This window comes from Chiloscyllium plagiosum, chromosome 24, assembly GCF_004010195.1.
Source record: "Chiloscyllium plagiosum isolate BGI_BamShark_2017 chromosome 24, ASM401019v2, whole genome shotgun sequence".
In the NCBI taxonomy this organism is placed as follows: Eukaryota; Metazoa; Chordata; class Chondrichthyes; order Orectolobiformes; family Hemiscylliidae; genus Chiloscyllium; species Chiloscyllium plagiosum.
The window spans coordinates 13,361,482-13,389,220 of NC_057733.1; the positions used below are offsets into that span (position 1 = coordinate 13,361,482).

Sequence of the window (27,739 nt, forward strand, 5' to 3'; positions counted from 1 at the left end):
GAGTTTAATTCAGATAAATGAGAGGTGCTGCATTTTGGGAAAGCAAATCTTAGCAGGACTTATGCATTTAATGGTAAGGTCCTAGGGAGTGTTGCTGAACAAAGAGCCCTCGGAGTGCAGGTTCATAGCTCCTGCAAAGTGAAGTCGCAGTTAGATAGGATAGTGAAGGAGGCGTTTTGTATGATTTCCTTTATTGGTCAGAGTTTTGAGATCATGTTGCGGCTGTACAGGACATTGGTTAGGCCACTGTTGGAATATTGCGTGCAATTCTGGTCTCCTTTCCTATCGGAAAGATGTCGTGAAACTTGAAAGGGTTCAGAAAAGGTTTACAAGGATGTTGCCAGGGTTGGAGGATCTGAGCTGAGCAGGCTGGGGCTGTTTTCCCTGGAGCGTCAGAGGCTGAGGGGTGACCATATAGAGGTTTACAAAATTATGAGGGGCATGGATAGGATAAATAGACAAAGTCTTTTCCCTAGGGTAGGGGAGTCCAGAACTAGAGGGCATAGGTTTAGGGTGAGAGGGGAAAGATATAAAAGAGACCTAAGGAGCATCGCTTTCACGCAGAGAGTGGTACGTGTATGGAATGAGCTGCCAGAGGATGTGGTGGAAGCTACTACAATTGCAACATTTAAGAGGCATTTGGATGGGTATATGAATAGGAAGGGTTTGGAGGGATAGAGCCAGGTGCTGGCAGGTGGGACTAGATTGGGTTGGGATAGCTGGTCGGCATGGACGGGTTGGACCGAAGGGTTTGTTTCCATGCTGTACATTTCTGTGACTCTAACTCATTGTGCTTGTGAAAGTTAAGTTTGGAGGAATTAAAAATAAAATGAATAGAAATCTTGATGTTAATTTTGAACAGCATGCTCACGTACAATACTTCCAAAACATAACCAGTGGATTTCATGTGGCGCTACTTCACATGAAGTAATGTGCAACAAATGAGAAAGCCATTGTTTTATATAAATTGAGGTTTTTAAAACATTAAATATAACACAAGATATAATAACAAACTATTACCAAGTAACCATGCAGCTGTTGTTTTTTTTATATAAATACAGAGCTGGAAGGAAGAGAAACCTGCCCCAACAGGCCTGACTTTGTGCATCTCCAGTCCCCTGCCAACATAGTTGACTTTTCCATTTCCCTTTGGAGTTATACAACAGGCAACTTAGCATTAAATGCCCATGGATACCTAGCGTAACAAAAGCGAGCAAGTGGTGTCCACATGCCACAAATGAATAAAACACATTTGTGGTATTTTGTGATTTCAATGTAACGATTTTGCGCATGTTTACACAATGTCGTCATTGAGGACTGGGACTTTATGGTAAGCTACAGAATGCTTTGTGTGTACTGGGAGTAAGTTCTTAGCTAAAAATACAAATTAAACTAGAAGTGCGAACAGGAGCAATCATAAAATAAATTAAATTATTTTATTTAAAATCTGCAGAAATGCATTAAAAACTTCCATTATATAATTAGAAGTTCAAGCAAGTTAAAAATAAATACAATGTGTGAATGAACATTTCTATACAATTAACTTGCAACATAATTTGCATGGACTAGCTGGAAGGCAAGTATCAAAGTTTAGGTGGGAAGCAATTGTTAAGCAGGTGACACAAACTGGCGAGGGAAGATAGGAGGTGGGTGCAAAATAACAGCCCAGAGCATAAGGGGTGGTTGGGAGTGGATGCAGGACTTCCCTTATGAAAATCTCAGTTCACATTTCCAAAATATACAAGATTTGCATTAGAAATGTCCTATCATAACTAACATCACTTTGTTCAGATAGCCGGTGCCGATACTGGTTCTATTGTTGCCATTTACGTATTTCTGCTGTTTGCTTATCCCAACAGCACTCCCTTTTGCCTGACAGCATCACTCCTTTTGTCACTTAATCTTACCTTAAATCTTATCACAGAACTTTCTTCCTGTTCTTTAATCCATTATCCTTCACCCCTTGCACCCTGCACTTGCTTCAAACTGCTGCATCTCCAACTTCTTCCAGTTCTGATGAAAACACTAACTGAAATGTTGACTGCTTCCCACTTTTAAAGATGCTACTTGACCTCAGTGTTTTCAATTTTTTCAGTTTTTAAGTTTCCTGAAACCTATTTTTGATGTTAAAAGTACTTACGAAACCTAAAGCTCGTTTCAAGTCACAGCAGGAATCTGACTTTTGATCGAATGTAAAAAGGAAGCAGACATGTAGTCCAAACACATGACCACTACTCTTTGAAATTGTAATTGGGAGGTTTTTGTGGAAGTGATACTTAACATGTGACATAGTAGCTAAAATCTCAAGGAAAAGTAAGCAGAATGAACATGGAAGTTCTATCAAAAAACAAAAATGTGTAGCTGAGAGGATATGGCAGCTCCAGAATCTGAGCACAAAATACAGCAGGTAATTTTGTTTTTTTTAAATTAAAGCAAACTCCTAACCATATGACAACCTTTATAAATTACAATTCAATAATTATCAAACTACATCCAGCCAAAGCATAGTGCAGTATTTTCTAGTAAGATCATTTGTTTACTAAGAATCAGTTTGTGTTCAAGTCAGGCAATGAATTGCTTTGCTAGAACTTAGCTGTCATTCTTATTTTCAAGTTACAAAAGCACAATTCTTACTGTGAAGAGCTAGTGTAAACATTCATCAAATCCTCCACAGATAGACATTCCTGTAAATTTTCCCCATTAAGCCCTTATTTCAATATAATTGTGAATAAACATTACATTCCACAATTACAAACCAACTGAAACAGTGGAGTTAGGTTTAAAAGTTGTTATCAAAGGCATCACTGTTCGTGTCATTTTAAAGATTAATCTTTTAATTACATGTATTTCATTTGGAACACAGTCTAAATGAAAACAAAACATACACATCTTAAAATTAGATCATAAAGGTTACCAAGCTGGTAATTAATATGGCTGAGAAATAAATACTATTTTGTCTTACTGCCATGTATGGTCGACATCCTGCATCTCTCGTTTTGGCAATTGAGTCCACTAGTTGTCCGCTAATACCAAAATCACAGAGTTTAATATTGCCATTCCTGTCCATAAGAATATTAGAAGGTTTGATATCTGTAAAATCAAAAACAAAAGTCATTGGTATATTGCAATAAGATCAATATCTTTTACAAAAAAAAACCCCACCAGACTTTCTATAAAAAGAATGATGCGGTTTAAAATCTCTTAACAAGAGAGCAGAAAACAGAAGAAAAATGTCACAATTATTCAAATGTAGTTGATGAGGACAACAAAAACTATGTAATAGCAGTGTAGAGTTCATAAGAAGTGGATGATAAAATGTGACATCGTACAAAGGTTCTGCTGGTAAAATTTATAATCTGACACGTTACAGGGATATTAGTAAATTGGTCATTTTGAATCCATGCAATGTGTTAAGTTATCTGATCTCATATCATTTATTTCCTTCCAAAATATTTCCTTCCTGCTGACTGTGAATATTTTGATCTAAATCATAAATGCAAGCACCTTGGAGAATTAGCTCTCAGACTCCAGTGGGACAACAAGGCAGAGACATGCAATTAATAAATATTAACACAAATATTTTCCAATGTAATCATTTCAGAAATGTATGCGTTTTTAAAAGGACTGTTTTTGCTGGAGCTGTTAAAGTTGTTTTAACTAGACTGTTCCAACTTTCAGAAATGATTGGAATGACAGATGTATTAAGAACCTTACATGTCTGTCATTGTTACATAATCAGCATATGGGCCAAAATGCACAGCTACAGTCCACTCTGTCCACATTGAAATGGTAGATTTGGTCTGATACCATCAGTCCTCTCCAGGTATAAGTCAACTTTTAAAAAATGACTTCTGCTTTGATTGATGACAAGTCCCAATTTTAATATTTCTGCCAACACTGAGTTATTTCTATTTATCAGGACAGTAGCTAATTTATGCAGTACTTACACTATTTACCATTTTAAAAAAATCATGATAGGGACACTTCAAGCCATTCCCTGAGGTGCCAAGTTTTCATGTTTTGATTGTTGCTGACGAAAAGCTAAATTTCAGTATGGAATTATTTTGTTTACCTCAAAGGGTAGGCTTACCTCGGTGAATTATTTTCAAGTTTTCTTTTAAGTAGTTAAGTGCTTTCACAGTCTGGAAAAGAATAGATACAATGTTAGCTGTATGTAGATTTGTTACAGAGGAACTCCAGTAAGTCAAATCACTGGAAGTCCACAGGCAAAATCATGTGAGGTAGAACTTAAAATGTAGCCGTGAAGGCCCCCAGGTAACTTGATTTGCTGGTAAATGTGTTGTTAAAAAAAATTGAAAACGGGGTGTTGCAATAATTGCAAAAACATTTATTAAGTTTTCAAATTGCTCACACTAACAATGTAAAGTAAAAGGCTTTGAAAAGGTTGCATTACCAATTAAAAAGTGCAGGAATCTGTGTGCTTGGAGCACTGTATTTGGATAAGTCCATCATGTCGTCAATACAAGCAAACATGATTTCCATAATATCACACTGTAGTGCAAAATCCTGGAGTATCTCTAAGGCCTTACAGCTTCAATTAGAGAAAGAGGTGTGTGAGTAGGCAGGCATTGGACCATAAGACCATGAGACATACAAGCAGAAATTAGGCCATTCAGCCAATTGATTCTGCTCCGTCATTCAATCATGGTTGTTAAGTTTCACAACCCCATTGTCCTGCTTTCTCACCATAACCCTTGATCCTCAATAGCCTATCTATTTCAGTCATAAATGTACTCAATGATCTGGCCTACACAGTCTTCTCTGACAATGAATTTCATTGATTCACTACTCTCTGTCTAAAGAGGTTTCTCCTTATCACTGTTCTAAAAGGTCTTCATTTTACCCTAAGACTATGCCCTCAGGTCTTGGTCTCTTCTAACAATGGAAACATCTTCAAAACATCTGCTCTGTCCAGATCATTCAATATGTATGTTTCAAATAGATTCCCATTTCATTCTTCAAACTCCATCAAGTATAAACCCAGAGTCCTCAAATGTTCCTCATATTAAGCTTTTTATTCCAGGGACTATTCTCGTGAACTTCCTCTAAACATGCTCCAGGGCCAGTACATCCTTCCTGAGATATGGGGCCCAAAACTGTGCACAATACTCCAAATGTGGTCTATCCAGAACCATAGAACATTACAGCGCAGTACAAGCCCTTCGGCCTTCCATGTTGTGCCAACCTGTGGAACCAATCTGAAGCCCATCTACCTTACACTATTCCATTTTCATCCAGATGTTTATCCAACGACCATTGAAATGCCCTTAAAGTTGGCGATTCTATTACTGTTACAGGCAGGGCGTTCCATGCCCCTATTACTCTGAGTAAAGAAACTACCTCTGATATCTATCCTATATCTATCACCCCTCAATTTAAAGCTAAGTCCCCTCATGCTAGCCATCACCATCCAAAGAAAGAAGGCTCTCACTGTCCACCCTCTTACCCTGATTATCTTATATGTCTCAATTAAGTCACCTCTCAACCTTCTCTCTAATGAAAACAGCATCAAGTCCTTCAGCCTTTCCTCATAAGACCTTCCCTCCATATCAGGCAATATCCTAGTAAATCTCCTCTAAACCCTTTCCAAAGCTTCCACATCCTTCCTATAATGCAGTGACCAAAACTATACGCAATACTCAAAGTGCGGCTGCACCAGAGTTTTGTACAGTTGCAACGTGACCCTGATGCTCCGAAGCTCGATCCCTCTACCAATAAAAGCTAACACACTGTTTGCCTTCTTAACAACCCTATCAATCTGGGTGGAAACTTTCAAAGATCTCTCTGCTCATCTATACTGCCAAGAATCTTACTATTAGCCCAGTACTCTTTATTCCTGCTGCTCCTTCCAAAGTGAATCACCTCACACTTTCCCGCATTAAACTCAATTTGCCACCTCTCAGCCTTATACAGCCTGAATATATCCCTACTCAAGTCCTCTCAAAATAATTGCATTTCCCTTCCTAACCACTGACTCAACCTGCAAATGTACCTTGAGAGGATCTTGGACTAGAACTCACAAGTCTCTTTGCACTTCAGATTTCTGAATTTTCTTTCTATTTAGAAAATAGTCTATGCCTCTGTTCTTCCTACCAAAGTGCATGACCTCACACTTTCCCACATTACACTCCTTCTGCTGCTTCTTTGCCCCCACTCCTAACCTGCCCAAATCCTTCTGCAGCCTACCCTACTCCTCAATGCTACCTGTCCCTCTATCTTTGTATTGTGTGCAAACTTAGCCAGAATGCCCTCAGTTCACCTAGATAGTTAATGCATAATGTAAAAAATGGTGGTTCCAACACTGAGCCTTGCAGAACATCACTTGTCACCAGCTGCCATCCTGAGAAGGACCCTTTTATCCCCGCTCTCTGCTTTCTGCCACACAACCAAGCATCGATCCATGCTCACACTTTGCCTCTGACAGGATGGGCTCTTATCTTACTTAGTAGCCTCCTGTGCGGCACCTTGTCAAAAGCCTTCTTGAAATAAAGGCAGGTAAAATCCATAGGCTCTCTTTGGTCTAACGTGCTAGCTACTTCCTCAAATTCGAGGTTTGTTTGGTATGACCTCCCCTGGATGAAACCAGGTTGACTTTGCTCTATTTTACCATACACTTCCAAGTATTCAGAAATTTCATCCTTCAAAATGGATTCCAGGATCTTACCCACGAAGATTAGGCTAATTGATCTGTAATTTTCCATCTTTTGCCTTACTCCTTTTTTAAACAGAGGTGTCACGTTAGCGATGTTCCAGTCATCTGAGACCCTACCTGATTCTAGCAATTCCTGAAAGATCACCACTAACGTCTCCACTATCTCTTCAGCTATCTCCCTTAGAACTCTGAGATGTAGTAGTCCATCTGATCCAGGTTATTTTTCCACCTTCAGGCCATTCAGTTTTTCTATCATTCTTCAGAGTTTTCATGGTAAGAATCTTTCTTTTCATGTGTTGACATAGTTGTTCATCTTCATGATTCATGTCTCAAAAGTGGAGTTGGTCATCCAGGATAGTTTCTGCATCGTCAGTGTTCTGACATTCACAATGGAATATTGCTTCTTAGCATTTCCCATCAGAGGAAGCTGCAGCTACTTGGTGCCATCCACGTTAGTGCAACCATTGCAAGTAACATCTTCCCTATTTTACATTTAAATATTTAAAAACAAAAACAGTTGGTTTGTTAAGTGCTAAAAATGTCTCTTGGTGACATGGGCGAAACGACTTTGCAGCCATTGCTGCTGGTTTGCCTGGATATGTGCTGTAGCATGCATCACCTAACTCCATTGTGATTGGTTGACACAGTCATATGACAAGCATGCGCATGTTTGGTTATCTGGAATTACCTGCACAGAACTTCAACTCATTGCTGGCATCCTTGTATTAAACTTCCTATTCTACTAGCAGAAATGGCTGACAACTGTCACAACTGGTTTTTTAGGTTATCTACATTTGACATATCATGATTTCACGCTGTATTTAGATTGAAAACTTCTGTTCCAATGAATATGAACCTTAACACTCCCTTGTGTATTAGAGCATAAAAGATGGAGACAAAGAATTCAATTTTCAACTCGTTTCAACAAAACCACTAATATCAAAATAAGTTACACTTTTCTTGAAATGTCTTTAAAAGTATTTTAAAAATCACATTAGCTTTCTCAAAACATCCAGTTTTTTTGGAAAAGAATCAAGCATTTGCTAAAATTACCCATTTCAGTACAGCCACTGCAGTATTAATATTTACCTTGAAAGTCACCACCATCATTTGAAAAATTAATTTATTTGCTATATCATGTTTCAAAATAGTTACAAATTTCAGTCATTTGAATGATATATATTGTGTAGAATATATTGAGTATATTATATGAATATATAACTTATAGTAAAATACTCTATGATGCTAACACCATACAATTTATCAATAAAATGCATCATTGGTACATGAGATGGCAAGAATTAAAAGTATGGAAGTAAATTTTATTCAAAAATGTTCATCTTTTCCACGAGTATATAGAAAAACCACACTGAAGATGTGACAATAATGAAAATCTTTAACCTTCACATAAATATAGGATAACAAGTTCTATATGCTGAACTAAAGTCAGAAACTAACTTCAGTAAAATAAAGTTACTCAAGATTTGGAGGTGCCGGTGTTGGACTGGGGTGTGCAAAGTTAAAAATCACAACACCCGGTTACAGTCCTACAGGTTTATTTGGAAGCACTAGCTTTCGGAGCGCTGCTCCTTCATCACTACCTGATGTCCACAACCACCTGATGGTTCTTTAGGGCAGTAACCATGCCATCTATTAGGTCTCACAGCAATGCAAATGCCTCTCAACTACCCTTTGAAGGAAGTAACTCAATACAAGGGCAATTAGTTTAGGCAAAATTGCAACTTAAACATTCCACGAAAGAAAGAAGAAAAACAGTTTCAGCAAACAAGTTGGATTGCCTCATCAGAGCTAATCAGATAATAACTGAACATAGTATCACTCAGAAAGTCATTGATTCATCACTAGGATGAAACTGTTCTCAGATACCATAATCAAATGTAGTCATGTTTGGTAGCCTCATATTTTCATTTAAAAAATTGCTCTTCAGTGCAAAAGCAAATATTGGTTGAGCTTTGGTTGGGATAAAACAAAGATAACGGAAGGACAAATCTGTTTTTAATTAAAGTCTATAGAAATGGTTGTAAGTTTTTTGGCTTAGTTCACAACTAAAGTTAAAGATATTATGAACATTTTCGTACCTTTGTTCCATTCAAAACTCAGACATACCATTTTTCAGAAAACTAAAGCTTAGGCAGATACACAGACAGTGAAATTAGTTTAGTTTAACTTGTAGTTGTGTTATAATTTATTATGGAACAAGAACTACAGATTCTAAATTACTCCTCTGATAACTTGCATTAAAACACGCATTAAGTTACTTACAGCTAATGTGATTTTGCCCAAGATCTCTTCTGGGATAACATCATCTAATGCACCGTATACATATTTATAGAATTTGTCAAACGAGGTAGACATGAGTTCCATGCATATCCAACAATCGCCCTAATGAAAACACAATCAAGAATCAATCTTCATTTAGCAATTCCATTTTGTACACAGGACTAGTCCTTTTTTCTTCAAATTCAGGAAACAATATAGACAATAAATTACTACAGAACTGCATTATATTAAACTCTTAAAACAGACGCTGAAACTTGAAAATTGCAGCCTCTAAAGGGAGAGATCAAATATTGTAATATCTGTCTGGGCCTTCTACTTCATTAACTGGAGTGAAAGTCTTGGCTTTGTTAATATTACTAGTGAAAGCATTTTGAATGGCTAGATAATTGCAGTTTAATGTTGAACGGTCGAAGATTTTTTTAAAAATCTGGCTCATGCACTTGAATTACAACAACTTTCATGTTAACAATCTTGCAGCACTCATTGGTAGATTGGTTCTCGAATCTATTGCCCACTGCTTATTTCATGTTGCTATCAAATTGGAGAGAAGAGGAATACTGTTCAATGATGCTAAAATGCAGATTCATTGTTATGAGAGCAGCCAAATGCTGGTGATCTCCCCTTTCTGGCTTTTTACAACTATGAAATACACAGGCAACCTTCAAACATTTGAAACTTAAAACAAGTCACTTTGACACTACTTTTAGCTACAAAACAACCACGTAATGATGGAAAAAATATTATACGGATGCAGGCTTACATCCACAGCCAAATTTTCAAACATGGTTAGGATTCAGTTACCTGTTCAATATAAAGCTTATGCCGTACTTCTGTAAATTTTAATGACAAAAATAAATTGCTATGATCTCTATATTATTCTGAGCCAGTTACCTCAATTAGACAAGTACAGACTGCACCACAACGTGCAGAATTATTACTGGGGAGCAATTTGGTGATCTTTCCCAAGCTTTCCTGATATGGTCTCCAAGTGATTCTTAACATTCCATGGCTCAACACTTTTAATCCTTCTTTCTATTACCATTGGAGCCTCAAACTGTGATAATGACATCCTCAAACATCAAATAAGCTTTGAACATCATTTCATCTTCCTTCTGGAGTATTTTTCAATCAAATGTCTTAACAATAACCTTTGCACTGATACAGGGTCGTATCACATATCCAGGTATTCCCTGTCCTGATATGTTGCCATGAGACTGTCACATCACTTAGGATTGGTCTTCTGAGTGACTAGTGAGGAACAGGAAAGTGTGGCAACAACTGAGACAGCTAAGGGGAACCAAAAGGCAGGAGCTTCAACCTTTGTAAACGTCCTCTGGGTTTGAGGGTCTTTTAGAGGACAGTAACCACAATGACGAGCTGCAGCATCAGACCCGCAGCCGGACGATAGCAAGGCCAAAGCAATTCATCCCATTTGCACGAAATAGATTTTATTCTCCCCGGACCTCAGTTTTGCCTATTTTACTATTTAGCCATTATTGAGAATTTTACTTTATTTTTCTTCTGCGGGCATGCCTCATCATCTTAGTCATTTGTACGCGGTATCTGTTATTTTCATGCCCTTGTAATTTCACTGAAATGTTCATGCATTCCAACTTAATCTTAACCCTCTTTTTCTGAATTTGCTTCAATGTACTTACCTCACAGATCTAATAGATCTTATTGTAACTATGAACCCGTCTTATCTTTTTAAAGAGACTGATGGATTTGAAACATTGTTTTTGTTGGCCTTTTTTAGGTGTAAGATAAGAGGACAGTTAGCACCAGTGAACTTTTTTAATTTAAGACTTAATTTAATCTGTCTCGATTCGAAATTGGCTATCTTTATAACCTAACATTCTACACAGTCGTTTTAGGTACTGCACGTGAAATTCTGCATGAACATTAATTCAACTGGACTACAAATACCAGACAGCCGATGGCTAGACCCACACTTTGAAGCTTTAGGTTGGGTAAGTAACTTGTTCATTCATCTCACCTCCCTGAAGAGCGCTCCATAAAACTGAACAATATATGGACAATCACTACTCCTCATCACAACATCTAGATCCATTAAAAGCTGCTTCTGTTCTTTTTCATCGACTGTCGATCGAATTCGCTGGAAGACAACAACATTAGAAGAGTTTGTTACAATGCAATTTAGTTTTTTTAAACAGTTTCCAAGTGCTCTCCTTTGCTTGGAATAAAATTAAAATTTCTGAACTTGTTTCTGTGGTTTAAATTCACACTGTTTGGCTGGAACTTTAAGTTTACTGGAAAAAAATCAGTACTTGCAATACTTTGCAATACTTCACTGTCAACTTAGACTACTGTTTCAAATATTTAGAATTTATTCAACCAGAAATTAGTACAGAAAAGTGTCGAACTTTATATACATTAATCTTCACACACAATTATTTCAAAATAATGCATTATCCGTGCTTAAATAGCACAGTTGTTGATCTTGTCCAATTGGAAAATTGTAATATGTTGGCTTAAATAACCTTTCAAGTAACCTTCTCCATTACTGCTTCAGAAGCAAGGGTAGTCAATGAAAAACAAACTTGAACTAAAAAGAAAAACATTTATAGAGTCATCTATTTGGATATCTCCTAATCATAAAATAAAACTTCTAAACTTACACAAAATGAACCAGTTCATACAATTTGTCCTACCACGAAACACTATGGAAACGTGTTCCAATGAAGAAAGTCCCAGCCTACCCGTATAATTCACACGCTCCAGTTATGACAATATTCTGGTAAATCGTACAGCCCTTTCCAATTTAATAATAATCTTTCCTATAGCAGCATGACCAGAACTGTACACAGTACTCCAAAAGCGGCCTCGCCAACATCCAGTACAATCTCAACATGACATCTCAAATCCTATACTTGATGGTCTGCGGAATGAAGGTAAGTGTGCTAAACACCTTCTTAGCCACCTTATTTACTTGTGATGCAACTGTCAAAGACCTATGTCCTTGAACCCCTCAGTCTCTGACGACACTACCCAAGGCCCTACTATTAATTGTACAAGTCCTGCCCTTGTTGGTCTTACTAAAATGCAATACCTCACATTTATCTAAATTTAATGTCATCTTCCACTCCTCAGCCCAGTGGCCTAACTGATCAAGATTCCCTTGTAATCTTAATGACTCTCAAAAAGCACGATTTGAGAAACTTGCTAAATCTCCTTTTGAAAATTACTAATAATTCCAGAAAAATGCAAGAGACTCTGCAAGAGACTATGTTATACATGTTACCACATGGAGTAGTTGAGTTGAATAACAAATGCTTTAAAAGAAAGTTAAGATAAGGACATGTTGGAGAAAGGAAACATGTATGCTCAGATATGCCAGATGAATTTGGGTGGGAGGAGACTTTCCTCCCTCAACTAAGTTGAGCAAGTCCAAATAATTTTACATTCAGCATGTAAAACCTGATGGCACAAATATATGTCTTGAACAATGAAAAAGGCATGAACTACAAATTGATTCAGGTGTTACAACACAGACTGCTTCACAAGTGTACAAAATAATAAATCATTTCTTTTAGTTACAAGCTATATTACTCTCAGTCAGGAGCCTCATGTTCAAGTCCCCCCTGCTCAAGAAATGTGTAATAACATCTTTGAACAGGGTGATTATAAAAACAGGTTAGATTGTGTTTTTTTTAGAAAGTAGACGCAAGAGGGCTCTTGTTGCATATTGTAGTGTCCTTATCTCTCAACCCAGGGACCTGGGCTCAAGTTACACCTGCTCCAGAGATGTATCATGAAACCTCTGAACAGGCTGATTAAGGGAAAACAGAACAAAATATTTAAAAAAGACTCAGGTTGGCTCAGGAACAGGCTCTTGTGGTGCAATTGTAGTATCCATACCTCTGAGCCAGGAGACCAGCCTTCAAGTCCCACCTGCTCCAGAATAGTGTGTCATAACATTTCTGACCAGGTTGATTGGAAAAAAAAAAACAAAGCATACTCAGTTCCCCCTCTAACTTGGTTTAGATTCTTCCTGATCTCCCTACCCTATCCACTTCACTTTGGATGGCTCGGATTGCCCATAAATGGTCTTTGCTTGGAAATATTTCATTGGCTACATCTACGTTGTATTGGTGGTGCTCGTGTTTAAAAAGGAGAGAAACAGAAAAAAACAGATTCAGTGATTTCAGTGGTGGGAAAGCCGCTCAATAACACGTTAAAAAAAAACAGACCTGGGTGCGGGAAAGCTGAGTGGTACTGTTGTTAGAGTGTTGGTCCACAGACACAAGAAATGCTTTGTGGACCTGGGTTCAAAAAGGTTCTTCTGGCACACTGGTAGCACTCCTACCTCTGAACCAAAAGGCCCAGGTTCAGGCTTTTGTGATGCAGTGGTAGTGTCCTTACCGCAGGGCCAGGAGGCCTGGGTTCAAGTCCCGCTGGCTCCAGACACGTGTCACAATGCACCTGACAGGTTAATTTAAAACAAAAATAAAGCAGATACAAGATGGTGAGAAATCCATTGTGTGTAAGAGCACTTCTGGATATATTGAAAAAAAAAGCAAACGCAGGTATGGGTCTGCAGAACAGTCTATTCTGAGCTGGGATTAGGCTACGTACACTACGAGTTGTAGCTCTACTTTGGTATTCAACAATAAACACAATAAACCAATGTTCCTTACCAGTTGGGTTTCCTGAGTAATAAGAAAAAGATAGGTAATTTTTTGTTAAATGAAAAGGTATTAGGGGATAGGCAGGTATATGAAAATAGGAACTGATTAGCAATGACCTCATTGAATGGTGGAACAGGATCAAGGAACTGAATGGTCTATTCCTGTTGCTATGTTCTTGCATTCCAAAACTTAAAGGACAGAATCAAATCAAGAACTCAAATTATATTTTTACAATATGTTAAGTGCTTTTTCTTCACTATGGCCATGACGTTCAAATCAAATGTTTGCCACCAGTGTACTCTTCCTGGATAAAGCATTTGCTTATGTTAAGATGGTTTTCAAGGCTCAAAAGGAGCTTACAAAGTTTGAACCCAGTCCTTATAGAGGCAGATCCAAGATGCCACCATCAAATTCACAGATGGTCAAATCTACAAGAAAGACTACAAAATTGGGCTGCTGCAGTAGAGATGTTACACTGAAATTGAATGTTAACTGATTAGGACAAAGCAGAAACACACACTTCGACAACTAGTTTCAGCAAAGAATGAGAAACAGTTCACATTGATGGCCCAGAAAAGGCACTGCTCATCACGAGGATAAAAAAAAATTAAGATAATGAAGAAGAAAATAATTTCATAGCCTTATGCTGCAAGTTAAAGTTGCTAAGATACATGGCAAAAAGTTGTTCCACAGAATTTAGCAAGCAGCTCTTGTAATTGCTTACTTTCACAGCCATAACCTGTCCGCTTGGGTTGTGGATCATTTTGTTCACAGAACCATAGGCCCCACGTCCTATTTCCCCAAGGTCCTTTAGATCATCTGCTGTGAAGTCATACAACTGTTCTGGAGAGATTTTCAATTTCCCTGAAGACTCAATGCTGTGAGTCCGCAGCCTTTCTCTGTAACAGGATTTTAAGAATGACCATTAGAATTGGAAAAATGGCATTTATAATCAGTTACACTCCAAATCACTGTTATATACATTCTTAACTGTGGCTGAAGTCATGAAAAGTGTTATTTCATATTTCAATATAACCCCTTATTTACCTGCAAAGCACTGCCATTGTAACATTTAGAAACCCATGTGTCACAGACATATGACAACATCTTTACCACTTCTCCAGAAGATACTAACTCATTCAGATTTTGGTTTCATGGGCAGATATCAACAGCTCCCTCTAATCAATGGCAGTCAAGTGTGGTGGAAAAGCACAGCAGGTCAGGCAGCATCTGAGGAGCAGGTGAATGGACGTTTCGGGCAAAGGCCCATCATCATGAAGGGCTTTTGTCCGAAATATACCTATACCTACTCCTCGGATGCTGCCTGACCTGCTGCACCACACACTCGACTCTAATCTCCAGCGTCTGCAGTCCTCATTTCGTCTAACCAATAGCAACCTAATAGAGTTGGCTATTTTATTAAGCAGACATGATGATTTGATATCAAACCTGCTCTTCTCAGCAGCAGAAACATCATGTCCTCATTTCTAATGGGGAGAAAGTGGACTCCAATCTCAGTGTGCGATGAATTAAAAGTTCAAAATTGCAACTTTTAGATTTTACATTGCTTGGTGTCACATTTATATGCAAAGCACTCAATGGACCTGCTTGAGATCATTTTAAATTAGGAATACAATTCAGAGGGAATAAATTACAATAAGTTATGTAGTTGAAATGCAATGTTACAGCAATAGAAGAAAATAAAAGTTGCCATTATCACTCATCCAATAGGGAGGCTATTTCTAAATGTCTAGTGAAAGTAGACAGAACTAGCAAATAGTCAGCTGATCGCTATTGCATTAGAACTAAATTTGAGCTCCACAGATGAATTTTGGCATTGTCTACAATATTCTATTGGTATTCACAGAAATGATCTGAATCAATTTAATCACATTGCCAGCCAAAATAATCTCACTGTGATAGAACAGATTTATGAATGAACACATCGATGTTTCACTCCCCCACCCACAGTTATACATGTCACCTGAGTTACCAAAGCTTGACGGTGAACATATTATTTCATAAAAAGCCCTTCGAGATAGAGGAATGTGGGAGACTTTTTACATATCTTTCATCTTGAAACATAGATAATGGAATACTTAATAGTTAGAATTCTGGAAATTGCATTTCCCTCATAAAATGTCACAAAAGACCATGTTTGATGAGACAGTACTTTGCATATTAAATCAAAGAAAAAAAACTCCTTCCAATAAACGGCATATAGTAACAATGAAATGCAATTAATACCAAATGATACGTGGAATCTCAAACTGAATTCTTCAATTTTGCTTAATTGTTCAATTTTCTGTAAACAGGTATCAAATGAAATACCTTATAGGAGTTTACCGAACCGATAATTTTTTCAAGACTGAAACCACAGGTTTTAGTTCAACTGGCTTTTAAGTTTTAAGCAAATTAAAAACCAATTGAACTAAAAGAAAATGCATGAAGTTGCTCTCTGCCTTGCAAATGGCAACCACAAACAAACCCATTAATCAAATTCCAAAAACAGAACAAAACTCAACTTGAAATATTACCACACTCTGCATAGAATTAGATGCGAATCACTACCAAGCTATTCTAAGTAATTGCAATGACAATTATGACAGCAAAAGCAATCAATTTTAAACCCTTCTACACCAGTTATAAAGTTACACATTAAAATTGTTTGGGATGTTTCTGCCATTGATCCAGTTCCCCAAAATAATAATGCAAATTACTGAACTTGCTAGTCATAGTTTATGCTTAAGTTTACTGGGGAGAATTACAATTGTCAGCACCAGTTGCAGTCCAATGTCTTTTCCCATGTGAAAGCTGAAAGAAATGCTGTAACAAATACTTTGAATTAAGCATAGATTTCAGATGAAACAATAATTTATATCTTTTTTCAAACAGGTGCAATAACTGATAAGATATCTTTCATGAAGCAAAGCAAAATTTCCTTTTTATAAGTCCATACTGAAGGATCAAGAGATGCAAACTATTAGACTATACCCAAGGCATCAATGCTGATGCAACCACTTCATCCATCAGAAAAGTTTTGACAGCTGCATGAAAATCTAACATACAAAGCAAATATTTCACATCTCCCAAAATAACTACAGATCTATTTTAATGATTTCCCAACTGTTGTGCTACAGGTTATTGCATCAGGTAGAACATCCACATTAGGATACCCGCTGCGCACCTCAAAAGCACAACACCTCTTGCATAGATTGAGGAAGGGAACATGCCAAAATTTAGCAATGCTCTTTTTACACAAAGCTATTTTGGTCAGGTTTAAAATGAGCTTTGAACTTATTAATGTGCACAAGAATTTAACAAAGAGATTGCTCAGTGCAACAAAGCAATATAGTGCATTCCAATTATGTTTTTCCTAAAAATTACAGTGTAGAACTTCAATTTTTATAAAAGATTTTACCTTAAGTTTGGTATTCAACTGTCCCTAGACAGCTACTGTTTTTAATAAGTTTTTTCACTCATTTAACATTTTGTGCTAAACATAATCAGTATTGCATTTCACAGGTACAAAGACTCAAGTAGGACATGTTGTTTTGCAAATATTCAAAAGAGTAAAGCCAAACAAGAACCACAGAATTTTTAAGTTAGACCGACAGAGTAAGTAATATTTGGACGAGGATACTTTTAAAGATTTCAAGGCCCAGACTCAAACACTGTCCATATTTGGCACCAAAAGTAGTAAATGCTTTTATGACCTGATTATTTAAATTACTATCCAATTTTTTGTCTGGCCCCTGTGATTTGCTGCACTTTTTCAAGTCTTCACTGAAGCATTATCAGTTGGCCGGTTGGACGGGTGAGGCAATTTTTCTTTGATGCAATACCACGTGCATTATTAGCTTTGTCAAGCTCCACTATAAATTTTAACTAATGGAATTCAAGATCTAAACATCAGTCGAAGATTCAACTGGTGAAACTACTTTTTACTCCAAGATTATCAATTGGTTTATAGAGATGGAAACAGGACAAACTTAGTTGGCTCAAATCTCTATCAGTTACTGATAGAGTTTACGTGACCAGTGGCATTACCTTGGAATAAAACCATCCCAAAAAAGAAATGTGAAAGGATAAACATTTCAGAAACAAGATCCATATGTTTTGAGATTCTGGTTCAAATATAACTCAACTTGTTTGAAGGAAAATTCTTATTTTGTAAGCAAAGTGTTAATTTCTCAATCCAAATATGGATAGATAAATGTACATAAATAAAACCTTTGTGCCACAAGGGTACAAAGACAAAGACAATCAGGGAAGAAATCAAACTCAATGCTTTACTTTGGTTTAAGATTACGGTACAATGCACAATGAAAAATGAAGTTAAACACATCTGACAGGACACATTATTGGATGTTAGAATTCAATTCTGCAGTACTGATATTGTTGACCTCAATTGATTACCCTCAAAGAAAAGTGGTCGCATTATGAGAAAAGGTCCAACTTCCTTGTGCCTTGTCACAGTTTAGGAGGATAACACAAATGGTGTTCACCTTTGTCACAGACAGAATGAATGTCGCAGAGTAGTTAACAATGAAAATCATTAAGTCCTATGGCTTCAAATGTAATTCTTCAGAAATACCAGAGTGCTTAGTTTTGTTAAAAAGACCCAAACCAAAAAAGGTAAGTGATTCTATAGCTGTACATCTAATCACCAAGAATGTCACTGAAAAGATGAGGGGACTTCAAATATACATTTGGATGGAAGGCATTTGGAACACATACATCAGAGTTGCGAAACCCCAGAAATCTTGGCAGACCTGATCAATGACTGCTCCTCAACTCAATATGAAAGACTAGTGCTAGGGAAGATATTTCAAATTGTTCAGAATAAGCCACAGTTGGTATTTTATTTGGACATTGAGATATTTCCCTATGATTCAGATCACCTCATCCTCCTTAAATGGACTAATGTCCTCCATCAAAAAGAATGGATCAAGAGTTAAACAAAGATTTGTCAAAACACATGATTTTCTGACTTGCTTTTGCAGAAAAGTTCGGTCATTACCAAACTATGAATTCTTTACATTGGTTTCCACTTTGTTCATACATTGTAAACCATGTGTCTTTGGTTTTATCTTGTAACCCAACAAACTGGAACAAATTTGTTGTGCTACCAAGCTTTCCTATCATGTTCAAGAATTTGACTTGAAGCAAGGTTTATTTCAATTAGAAAGGATCTTACATTTATTTCATTTCCTTGACTTCACCACCTGGACTTATTTCCTAGACAATCTGAAATAGACTGGAGTGCACAGTCTAACACATATTTGCTCAACTTACACTCTTGCAAACACTCCGCCCTTAAATATACATGGTAACTGACCAGTTTTCATTATTTAACTGGTTTTCTATTTTTAATGTTACCACTGTTTTGATGCAGCTGAAAGGACCGAGATAACATGCAAATATGGCAAAGTCAACCAATTGGTTATCTCTGTCAACACTGAGATAATCCGTCTTTCCACAGACTATAACAGCAATATTTTCAAATTTGCAGTTGATTCAAAGGTACATGGGAAGGTGTGTCAGAGGAAAACGCAAAACAGCTTCAGAAAAGTAGGACAGGATTGAGACTGAAAAGACCAGCCTCCAGCAGGTACACTGGATAGGAAGCTCAATAACAAAGTGGGATTGGGCAACTGGGACCTTTATTGACAATGGTTCACCAGCAATTAGCAAAGTTGTCTTTTGGAGGATGCCAAGCGAAACACAAGATGAAGCTATAGGTTTATCTACAAAAGCATTCAGGCTCAGGATGGTGGCAAGAAAGAAGGAAAGTCAAGTGGCAGAGAAAGGTTGGGGTAGAGAAATAGTTAGGCTGAGGATCCATTTGGAAGAATTAGACATGACTATAGGAAAGACAAAAAATGTGGCGCGAGAAAAGCACAGCAGGTCAGACAGCATCTAAAGAGCACGAAAGTCAACATTTTGGGCATAAGCCTTTTATCAGGAATGTTGAGGGGAAGGGGGATGAGAGATAAAGGGCGGGGATGGGGCGATTGGTGGGGGTAATTGTGATAGGTGGGAGGGAACATGGATAGGTAGGACAAATCAGGTCGAGAAGGCAGTGCCAACTTAAAGGATTGGATCTGAGATGAGGTGGGGGGCGGCGAAGAGATTTGGAAATTAATGAAATTGATGTTAATGGCATGTGATTATGGGGTGCGGAGGTGGAAGATGAAGCGTTCTTCCTGCAGTTGGCAGGTGGCTTTGATTTGGCATTGGAGGTGGCCTAGGATTTGCATGTCCTTCGGGGAGTGGGACTGGGAGTTGAAGATGTTGGCCACAGTGCGGTGGGGCTGGTTTGGTGCGTGTCCCAGAGATGTTCCCTGAACCACTCTGCGAGATGTTGTCCTATCACCTTGATGTAGAAGAGACTACATCGAGAGCAACAGTACATTCAGGAAAATCTCTGCTGGATGTGAAAAGATCCTTTGTGGCCTTGGATGGAGGTGTGGGGGGAGATGTGGCTGCAAATTTTTCACCTCACACTGCAGCAAGGGAAGGTGACAGATGTGGGACGAAAGAGATTTGCGGAGGGAATAGTCTCTGCAGAACTCAGGCAGAGTGAGGAGGGAAATATATCTTAGGTGGTGGGGTCTGACTGTAGGAGGCAGAAATGGTGGAGGATAATGTGCTGAATCTGGAGATTTATGGAGTGGAAGATGCAGACCGGGTTTTTGGTGGAGGGGGTGGTTTCATCCTTGTTGCAGTTGCATAGACTGGGGTTGGAGAGTGGAGGCATGGAAAGTGGAGGAGATGCGCTGGTGAACATGGTTGACCACGTGGGAGGGGAAATTGCAATCCTTGAAATAGGAGGACATCTGGGATGTCCTGGAGCAGATATGGCATCGGCAGATGATTTGGGAGAAAGGGATTGCATTTTTATAGGAGGGGTGGTAGGAGGAAGTTTAGTCAAGATAGCTGTGAAAGTTGGTGTGTTTGAAATAGATGTCAGTTTTGAGTTGGTCGCTGGAGATGGAAAAGAAAATAAATTTTAAAAGTTTACAAAGTTACAGACGCAGGCTCAAAGCAAATGTGCACACAGGAACATATGACTTAGCATAGCGAGTTTTGAGAAGATTTGTAGCTCAGGTTGAGGTTTTGGATGTAGATTTACTCGCTGAGCTGAAAGGTTCATTTCCAGACGTTTCGTTACCTTATAGGTAACATCTTCAGTGGACCTCAGGTGAGGCAATATTGAAAATTTCAGCTTTCTATTTATATGTTTGGGTTTATTTGGGTTGGTGATATCATTTCCTGTGAAGTCACTTCCTGTTCCTTTTCTTAGGGGTGGTAGATGGAGTCTAACTTGATGTGTTTGTTGATAGAGTTCCGACTGGAGTGCTATGCTTCTAGGAATTCTCGTGCATGTCTTTGTTTGGCTTGTGTTGTCCCAGTCAAAGTGGTGTCCTTCCTCAACTGTATGTGAGGATAGTAGTGAGGGCGGGTCATGTCTTTATGTGGCTTGTTGGTGTTAATGTATCCTGGTGGCTAGTTTTCTGCCTTTTTGTCCAATGTAGTGTTTGTGACAGTCCTTGCCCGGTATTTTGTAAATGATGTTAGTTTTGCTCATTGTCTGTACAGGGTCTTTCAAGTTCATTAGCTGCTGTTTTAGTGGGCTACCATGATGCCAAGGGGTCTGAGCAGTCTGGCAGTCATTTCCGAGATATCTTTAATGTAGGGGAGAGTGGCTAGGGTTTCTAGACGTGTTTTGTCTGCTTGTTTGGGTTAATTCCTGAAAAATCGACGGACTGTGTCCATTGGGTACCCATTGTTTTTGAATACACAGTATAGGTGATTTTCCTCTGCTCTGTGTAGTTCCTCTGTACTGCAGTGTGTGCTGCCTCATTGAAATAATGTTCTGATGCAGCTTTGTTTGCGAGTCATAGAATCATAGAGGTGTACAGCATGGAAACTGACCCTTCGGTCCAACCCATCCATGCCTACCAGATATCCCAACCCAATCTAATTCCACCTGCCAGCACCTGGCCCATATCCCTCCAAACCCTTCCTATTCATATACCCATCCAAATGCCTCTTAAATGTTGCAATTGTACCAGTTCCACCACTTCCTCTGGCAGTTCATTCCATACACGTACCACCCTCTGCGTGAAAATGTTGCCCCTTAGATCTCTTTTATATCTTTCCCCTCTCACCCTAAACCTAAGCCTTCTAGTTCTGGACTCCCCGACCCTAGGGAAAAGACTTGTCCATTTATCCTATCCGCGCCCCGCATAATTTTGAAAACCTCGATAAAGAACACCCCTCAGCCTCCGACGCTCTAGGGAAAACAGCTCCAGCCTGTTCAGATCCTCCAACCCTGGCAACATCCTTCAAAATCTTTTCTGAACCCTTTCAAGTTTCACAACATCTTTCCGATAGGAAGGAGACCAGAATTGCATGCAATATTCCAACAGTGGCCTAACCAATGTCCTGTACAGCCGCAACATGACCTCCCAACTCCTGTACTCAATATTCGGACCAATTAAAGAAAGCATACCAAACGCCGCCTTCACTATCCTATCTACTTGCGACTCCACTTTCAAGGAGCTATGAACCTGCACTCCAAGGTCTCTTTGTTCAGCAACACTCCCTAGGACTTTACCATTAAGTGTATAAGTTCTGCTAAGATTTGCTTTCCCAAATGCAGCACCTCGCATTTATCTGAATTAAACTCCATCTGCCCATCTGGTCCAGATCTTGTTGTAATCAGAGGTAACCCTCTTCACTGTCCACTACACCTCCAATTTTGGTGTCTTCTGCAAACTTACTAACTGTACCTCTTATGCTCACATCCAAATCATTGATGTAAATGACAAAAAGTAGAGGACCCAGCACTGATCCACTGGTCACAGGCCTCCAGTCTGAAAAACAACCCTCCACTACCACCCTCTGTCTTCTACCTTTGAGCCAGTTCTGTATCCAAATGGCTAGTTCTCCCTGTATTCCATGAGATCTAACCTTGCTAATCAGTCTCCCATGGGGAACCTTGTCGAACGCCTTACTGAAGTCCGTAGAGATCACATGTACTGCTCTGCCCTCAATCTTCTGTTACTTCTTCAAAAAAACTCAATCAAGTTTGAGAGACATAATTTCCCACGCATAAAGCCATGTTGACTATCCCAAATCAGTCCTTGCCTTTCCAAATACATGTACATCCTGTCCCTCAGGGTTCCCTCCAACAACTCGCCCACCACCGAGGTCAGGCTCACCGGTCTATAGTTCCCTGGCTTTTCTTTACCGCCCTTCTTAAACAATGGCACCACGTTTGTCAACCTCCAGTCTTCCGGCACCTCACCTGTGACTATCGATGATACAAATATCTGAGCAAGAGGCCCAGCAATCACTACTCTAGCTGCCCACAGAGTTCTCGGGTACATCTGATCAGGTCCTGGGGATTTATCCACTTTTAACCGTTTCAAGACATCCAGCACTTTCTCCTCTGAAATCTGGACATTTTGCAAGATGTCACCATCTATCTCCCCACAGTCTAGATCTTCCATATCCTTTTCCACAGTAAATACTGATGCAAAATATTCATTTAGAATCTCCCCCATTTTCTGTGGCTCCACACAAAGACCGTCTCGCTGATCTTTGAAGGGCCCTATTCTCTCCCTAGTTACCCTCTTAAGTATACTCCTTGTTTAATACTCTTCTAAGGATTCACTTGATCTATCGTGTCTGTACCTGACATATGCTTCCTTCTTTTTCTTAACCAAACCCTCAATTTCTTTAGTCATCCAGCATTCCCTATACCTACTAGCCTTCCCTTTCACCCTGACAGGAATATGCTTTCTCTGGTTTCTTGTTATCTCATTTCTGAAGGATTTCCATTTTCCAGCCGTCCCATTACCTGCAAACATCTGCCTCCAATCAGCTTTTGAAAGTTCTTGCCTAATACTGTCAAAATTGGCCTTTCTCCAATTTAGAACTTCAACTTTTAAATCTGGTCTATCCTTTTCCATCACTATTTTAAATCAAATATAATTATGGTCGCTGGCACCAAAGTGCTCCCCCACTGACACCTCAGTCACCTGCCCTGCCTTATTTCCCCAAGTTTTGCACCTTCTCTAGTAGGTACATCCACATACTGAATCAGAAAATTGTCTTGTACACACTTAAGAAATTCCTCTCCATCTAAACCTTTAACACTATGGCAGTCCCAGTCGATGTTTGGAAAGTTAAAATCCCCTGCTCCTACCATAACTACCCTATTAGTTTTACAAATAGCTGAGATCTCCTTATAAGTTTGTTTTTCAATTTCCCTCTGACTATTGGGGGGGGGTCTATAATACAATCCCAATAAGGTGACCATCCCTTTCTTATTTCTCAGTTCCATCCAAATAACCTCCCCGGATGTATTTCTGGGAATATCCTCCCTCAGCACAGCTGTAATGCTATCCCTTATCAAAAATGCCACTCCCCCTCCTCTTTTGCCTCCCTTTCTATCCTTCCTGTAGCATTTGTATCCTGGAACATTAAGCTACCAGTCCTGCCCATCCCTGAGCCATGTTTCCGTAACTGCTATGATATCCCAGTCCCATGTTCCTAACCATGCCCTGAGTTCATCTGCCTTCCCTGTTAGGCCCCTTGCATTGAAATAAATGCAGTTTAATTTATTAGTCCTACCTTGTCCCTGCCTGCCCTGACTGTTTGACTCACTTCTGTTCTCAGCTGTACAAGTGTTGGGATGATTGCTTCTGTAGCTCAATATGTGGTCTGTTTGAGTTGTTTATCTATAGACGAGAGTTTGAAGTTCCCCATTGGCTGTTCACTCTACTGTGACATCTAGGAATGGCAGTTTGTTGTTGTTTTACTCCTTTTTAGTGAATTTTATGCCAGTAATGGTATTATTGATGGTCTTGAAGGTTTCCTCTCTTGGTTTTGTTTAGTGATGACATTGGTGTAATCCACGTAGCGGACCCAGAGTTTGGGTTGGATGGTTGGCAGAGCTGTTTGCTCAAGTCTCTGCATTACTGCCTCTGCTAAGGACCCCGATATTGGAGATCCCATGGGTGTTCCACTGGTTTGTAAGTTTTGTTATTGAAGGTGAAGTGGGTGGTAAGGCATAGGTCCACTAGCTTGATGATATTCTCCTTGTTGAAGTTATTGGTGTTTGGTGTATGTGTCTTTGGGTCTTCTAATAGTGTTGGCAGTGTTTCCTTCACCAGGTTAATGTTGATTGAAGTAAACAGGGCTGTTACAAAGAAGACCATTATTTCATCCTCTTCTATCTTAGTGTCTTTGATGGTCTTCAGGAATTCTTGGGTGGAGTGGATGGGGTGGCATGAGCCTTCTACTAAGTGTTTTAGTCTTTCGTGTAGGTCCTTGGCCAATCTGTAAAGTTGGTTTTCCAGGTAGCGAGACTATGGGTCTGAGGGTAGGGCTCCTGGTGTGGGAATTTTGGGTAAACTGTAGAAGCGTGGTTTTGGATCCGTCTGGTTTCATTTTTTGGAAGTGTGTCTTATTTATTTGTCCAGATTTCTAAAGTGTTTAGAGTAGGGCTGTGATTCGGTTCTCTAGTTGGGTCGGGTCTTTTGCCACTTGTTGGTAAGTGTTGGTATCTCTAAGTGGAGCGTTAGATTTTTCAATGTAGTCTCTTTGATTTAGAATGACTGTCAAGCGTCCTTTGTCTGCAGGTAGGATAACAATGTTGTTTATCTTTTTTTAAAGTCTTTCCAGTGCTTTCCTTTCTTGTGTATTGAGTGTGTTTCCTTCCTTTTTTCTGCTTAATGTTGGTGCGACTACTTGTCTGATGGATTGTTGGGTTTCTTCTGTTAGTTGGTTGTCTTTTGGTATTGTTTCTACTGCTAAGAAATCTTTCTTGACCGCATCCTGGCAGTTGTAATTTAATCCTCTTACTAAGACGGCTTTTTCAGTATCTGTTAAAGGTCGGTCAGATAAGTTTTTTAAAGCAGGGATTTTCAGCAATGCTTCGCATGAGGTCCACTGAAGATGTTACCTAGTAAGGTAACGAAATGTCAGGAAATGAACCTTTCAGCTCAGCTCGCAAATCTACATCCATAAGACTTAGCAGCCAGTCACTCATCAAATCTGATCCTCTGAACTAGATCAAAGCTGATCTTCAACTTTAACAACATTTTCCTTGCACTAATCCCCAAATCCCTTAAGACCTTGAATTGTATCTTTAATGTATCTATCTTTGTCTTGAATATACTCAATGACCAAGCATCCATCGATCTCAGGGGTAGAGATTCTGAGATTAGATTCCCTATAGTATGAAAACAGGCTATTTGGCCCAACAAGTCCACACTGACCCTCCGAACAGTAACCCATCCAGACCCATTCCACTACCCTATCTTTACCCCGACTAATGCACCTGACACTCTGGGCAATTTAGCATGACCAATTCACCTAACCTGCACATCTTTCGACTGTGGTAGGAAACCCGAGCACCCGGAGGAAACCCACGCAGACACTGGGAGAATGTGCAAATTCCACACACACAGTCGCTAGAGGCCAGAATCAAACCTGGGTCCCTGATGCTGTGAGGCAGCAGTGCTAACCACAGAACCACTGTGTCACCGTCCTAATGTTTTCACTATCAGCTCAATTTCTTGTTAGCAATGACTGGATAAGACTCCGTTTCTCTTCAGCTCAAACTGCTATTTTAAATAGATGTTTGAAATTTGATTTCAATGAAGGAACTCTAATTGTTGTCAGCTACCTTCCACTCAGCATATTTCAACCGAATCTTGATAAAATGATTAAATGCTATTGAAAAAATTTTGCAATCCTGGATAAGTAACCACTTAGGTTTCTAAATGATGACAACTTTACTGTCTTACTGGGGTGGTGAGTGTCTTTTCCCTGGTTTAGACAGATGAATAAAATTGGCAACATTACATTTGGAATTTGACTTGGACGATCTTCAATTCTTTGCCTTTGATTGAAAAATTGCTAATGGGACGCAGTACTCAACTGCTCCCACTTCCAAAATAGTGGGTGTGGTTGCAGGAACAGAGGAAAACAAGCTTGCCTTAGAATTTAAGTTAGGAGGAGAAAAAAGAATCAGTAGTTGAAAGTTGACAAATTAAAAAGATGAAAGAGGAATCAACAAATCCAATGAGAAGCTTTTTATTTTTAATAAAACTAGCTTTTTGGTTATTTCTGTAACAAAGCTACTTTTGAAGTTTAATCTAAAAATGCTACATGCTTCAATGGAATACCTAAATATAAATAAATTCTGGGTATCCAGAAAAGAGCTCCCTGCATTTGCAACAATCCAAGAACACAAGCTGCAGTTATTTGCTGATGCATAAAAGGTACCTTCAACAGATCAAATAATTAAAATATCAGGGCAAAGTATGAAGAATTAGTAAATGCAGCATGCATGTTTCAAATCAGTTACTTGTCTACGATCGCAAAACAATGGTTACAATACAGACCCTACATTAGGGAGCACCTAGGAATTGAAAATTGAAATATCAGCAGCCTCAAATATAATACTACACGTAAAGTATTAAAACTTTTTTTAAACAAACTTAGGGTCTTGAAACTTTACCCAAGGATATCACAAAACACTTCAACTGCAATATTTTAGCTTTGGCACAGCTGTTACTTGCACTTAGTCATAGAGATGTACAGCATGGAAACAGACCCTTCGGTCCAACCCATCCATGCCGACCAGATATCCCAATCCAATCTAGTCCCACCTGCCAACGCACGGCCCATATCCCTCCAACCCTTCCCATTCATATACCCATCCAAATGCCTCTTAAATGTTACAATTGTACCAGCTCCACCACATCCTCTGGCAGCTCATTCCATACACGCACCACCCTCTGCGTGAAAAAGTTTATATGTTTTATATCTTTCCCCTCTCACCCTAAACCTATGCCCTCTAGTTCTAGACTCCCCAATCCCAGGGAAAAGACTTTGTCTATTTATCCTATCCATGTCCCGCATAATTTTGTAAACCTCTATAAGGTCACCCCTCAGCCTCTGACGCTCCAGGGAAAACAGCTCCAGCCTGTTCAGCCTCTCACTATAGCTCAAATCCTCCAATCCTGGCAACATCCTTGTAAAATCTTTTCTGAACCCTTTCAAGTTTCACAACATCTTTCCGATAGGA

General features: G+C 39.0%; 1 protein-coding gene across 4 annotated transcripts in view; it reads right to left on the minus strand.

Moving 5' to 3' along the window:
• Positions 1-27,739, minus strand: part of map2k4a (mitogen-activated protein kinase kinase 4a) — a 183,469-nt gene that overhangs the window by 43,909 nt on the left and 111,821 nt on the right. For all 4 annotated transcript variants that reach the window (XM_043714457.1, XM_043714461.1, XM_043714460.1 and 1 more), the window contains 5 exons: positions 14,348-14,522; positions 10,971-11,090; positions 8,957-9,076; positions 4,091-4,142; positions 2,963-3,090 (listed from right to left, as the gene is read on the minus strand). In XM_043714457.1, coding sequence (XP_043570392.1) covers positions 2,963-3,090; positions 4,091-4,142; positions 8,957-9,076; positions 10,971-11,090; positions 14,348-14,522 — 595 coding nt within the window. The remainder of the gene's footprint in view (positions 1-2,962; positions 3,091-4,090; positions 4,143-8,956; positions 9,077-10,970; positions 11,091-14,347; positions 14,523-27,739) is intronic.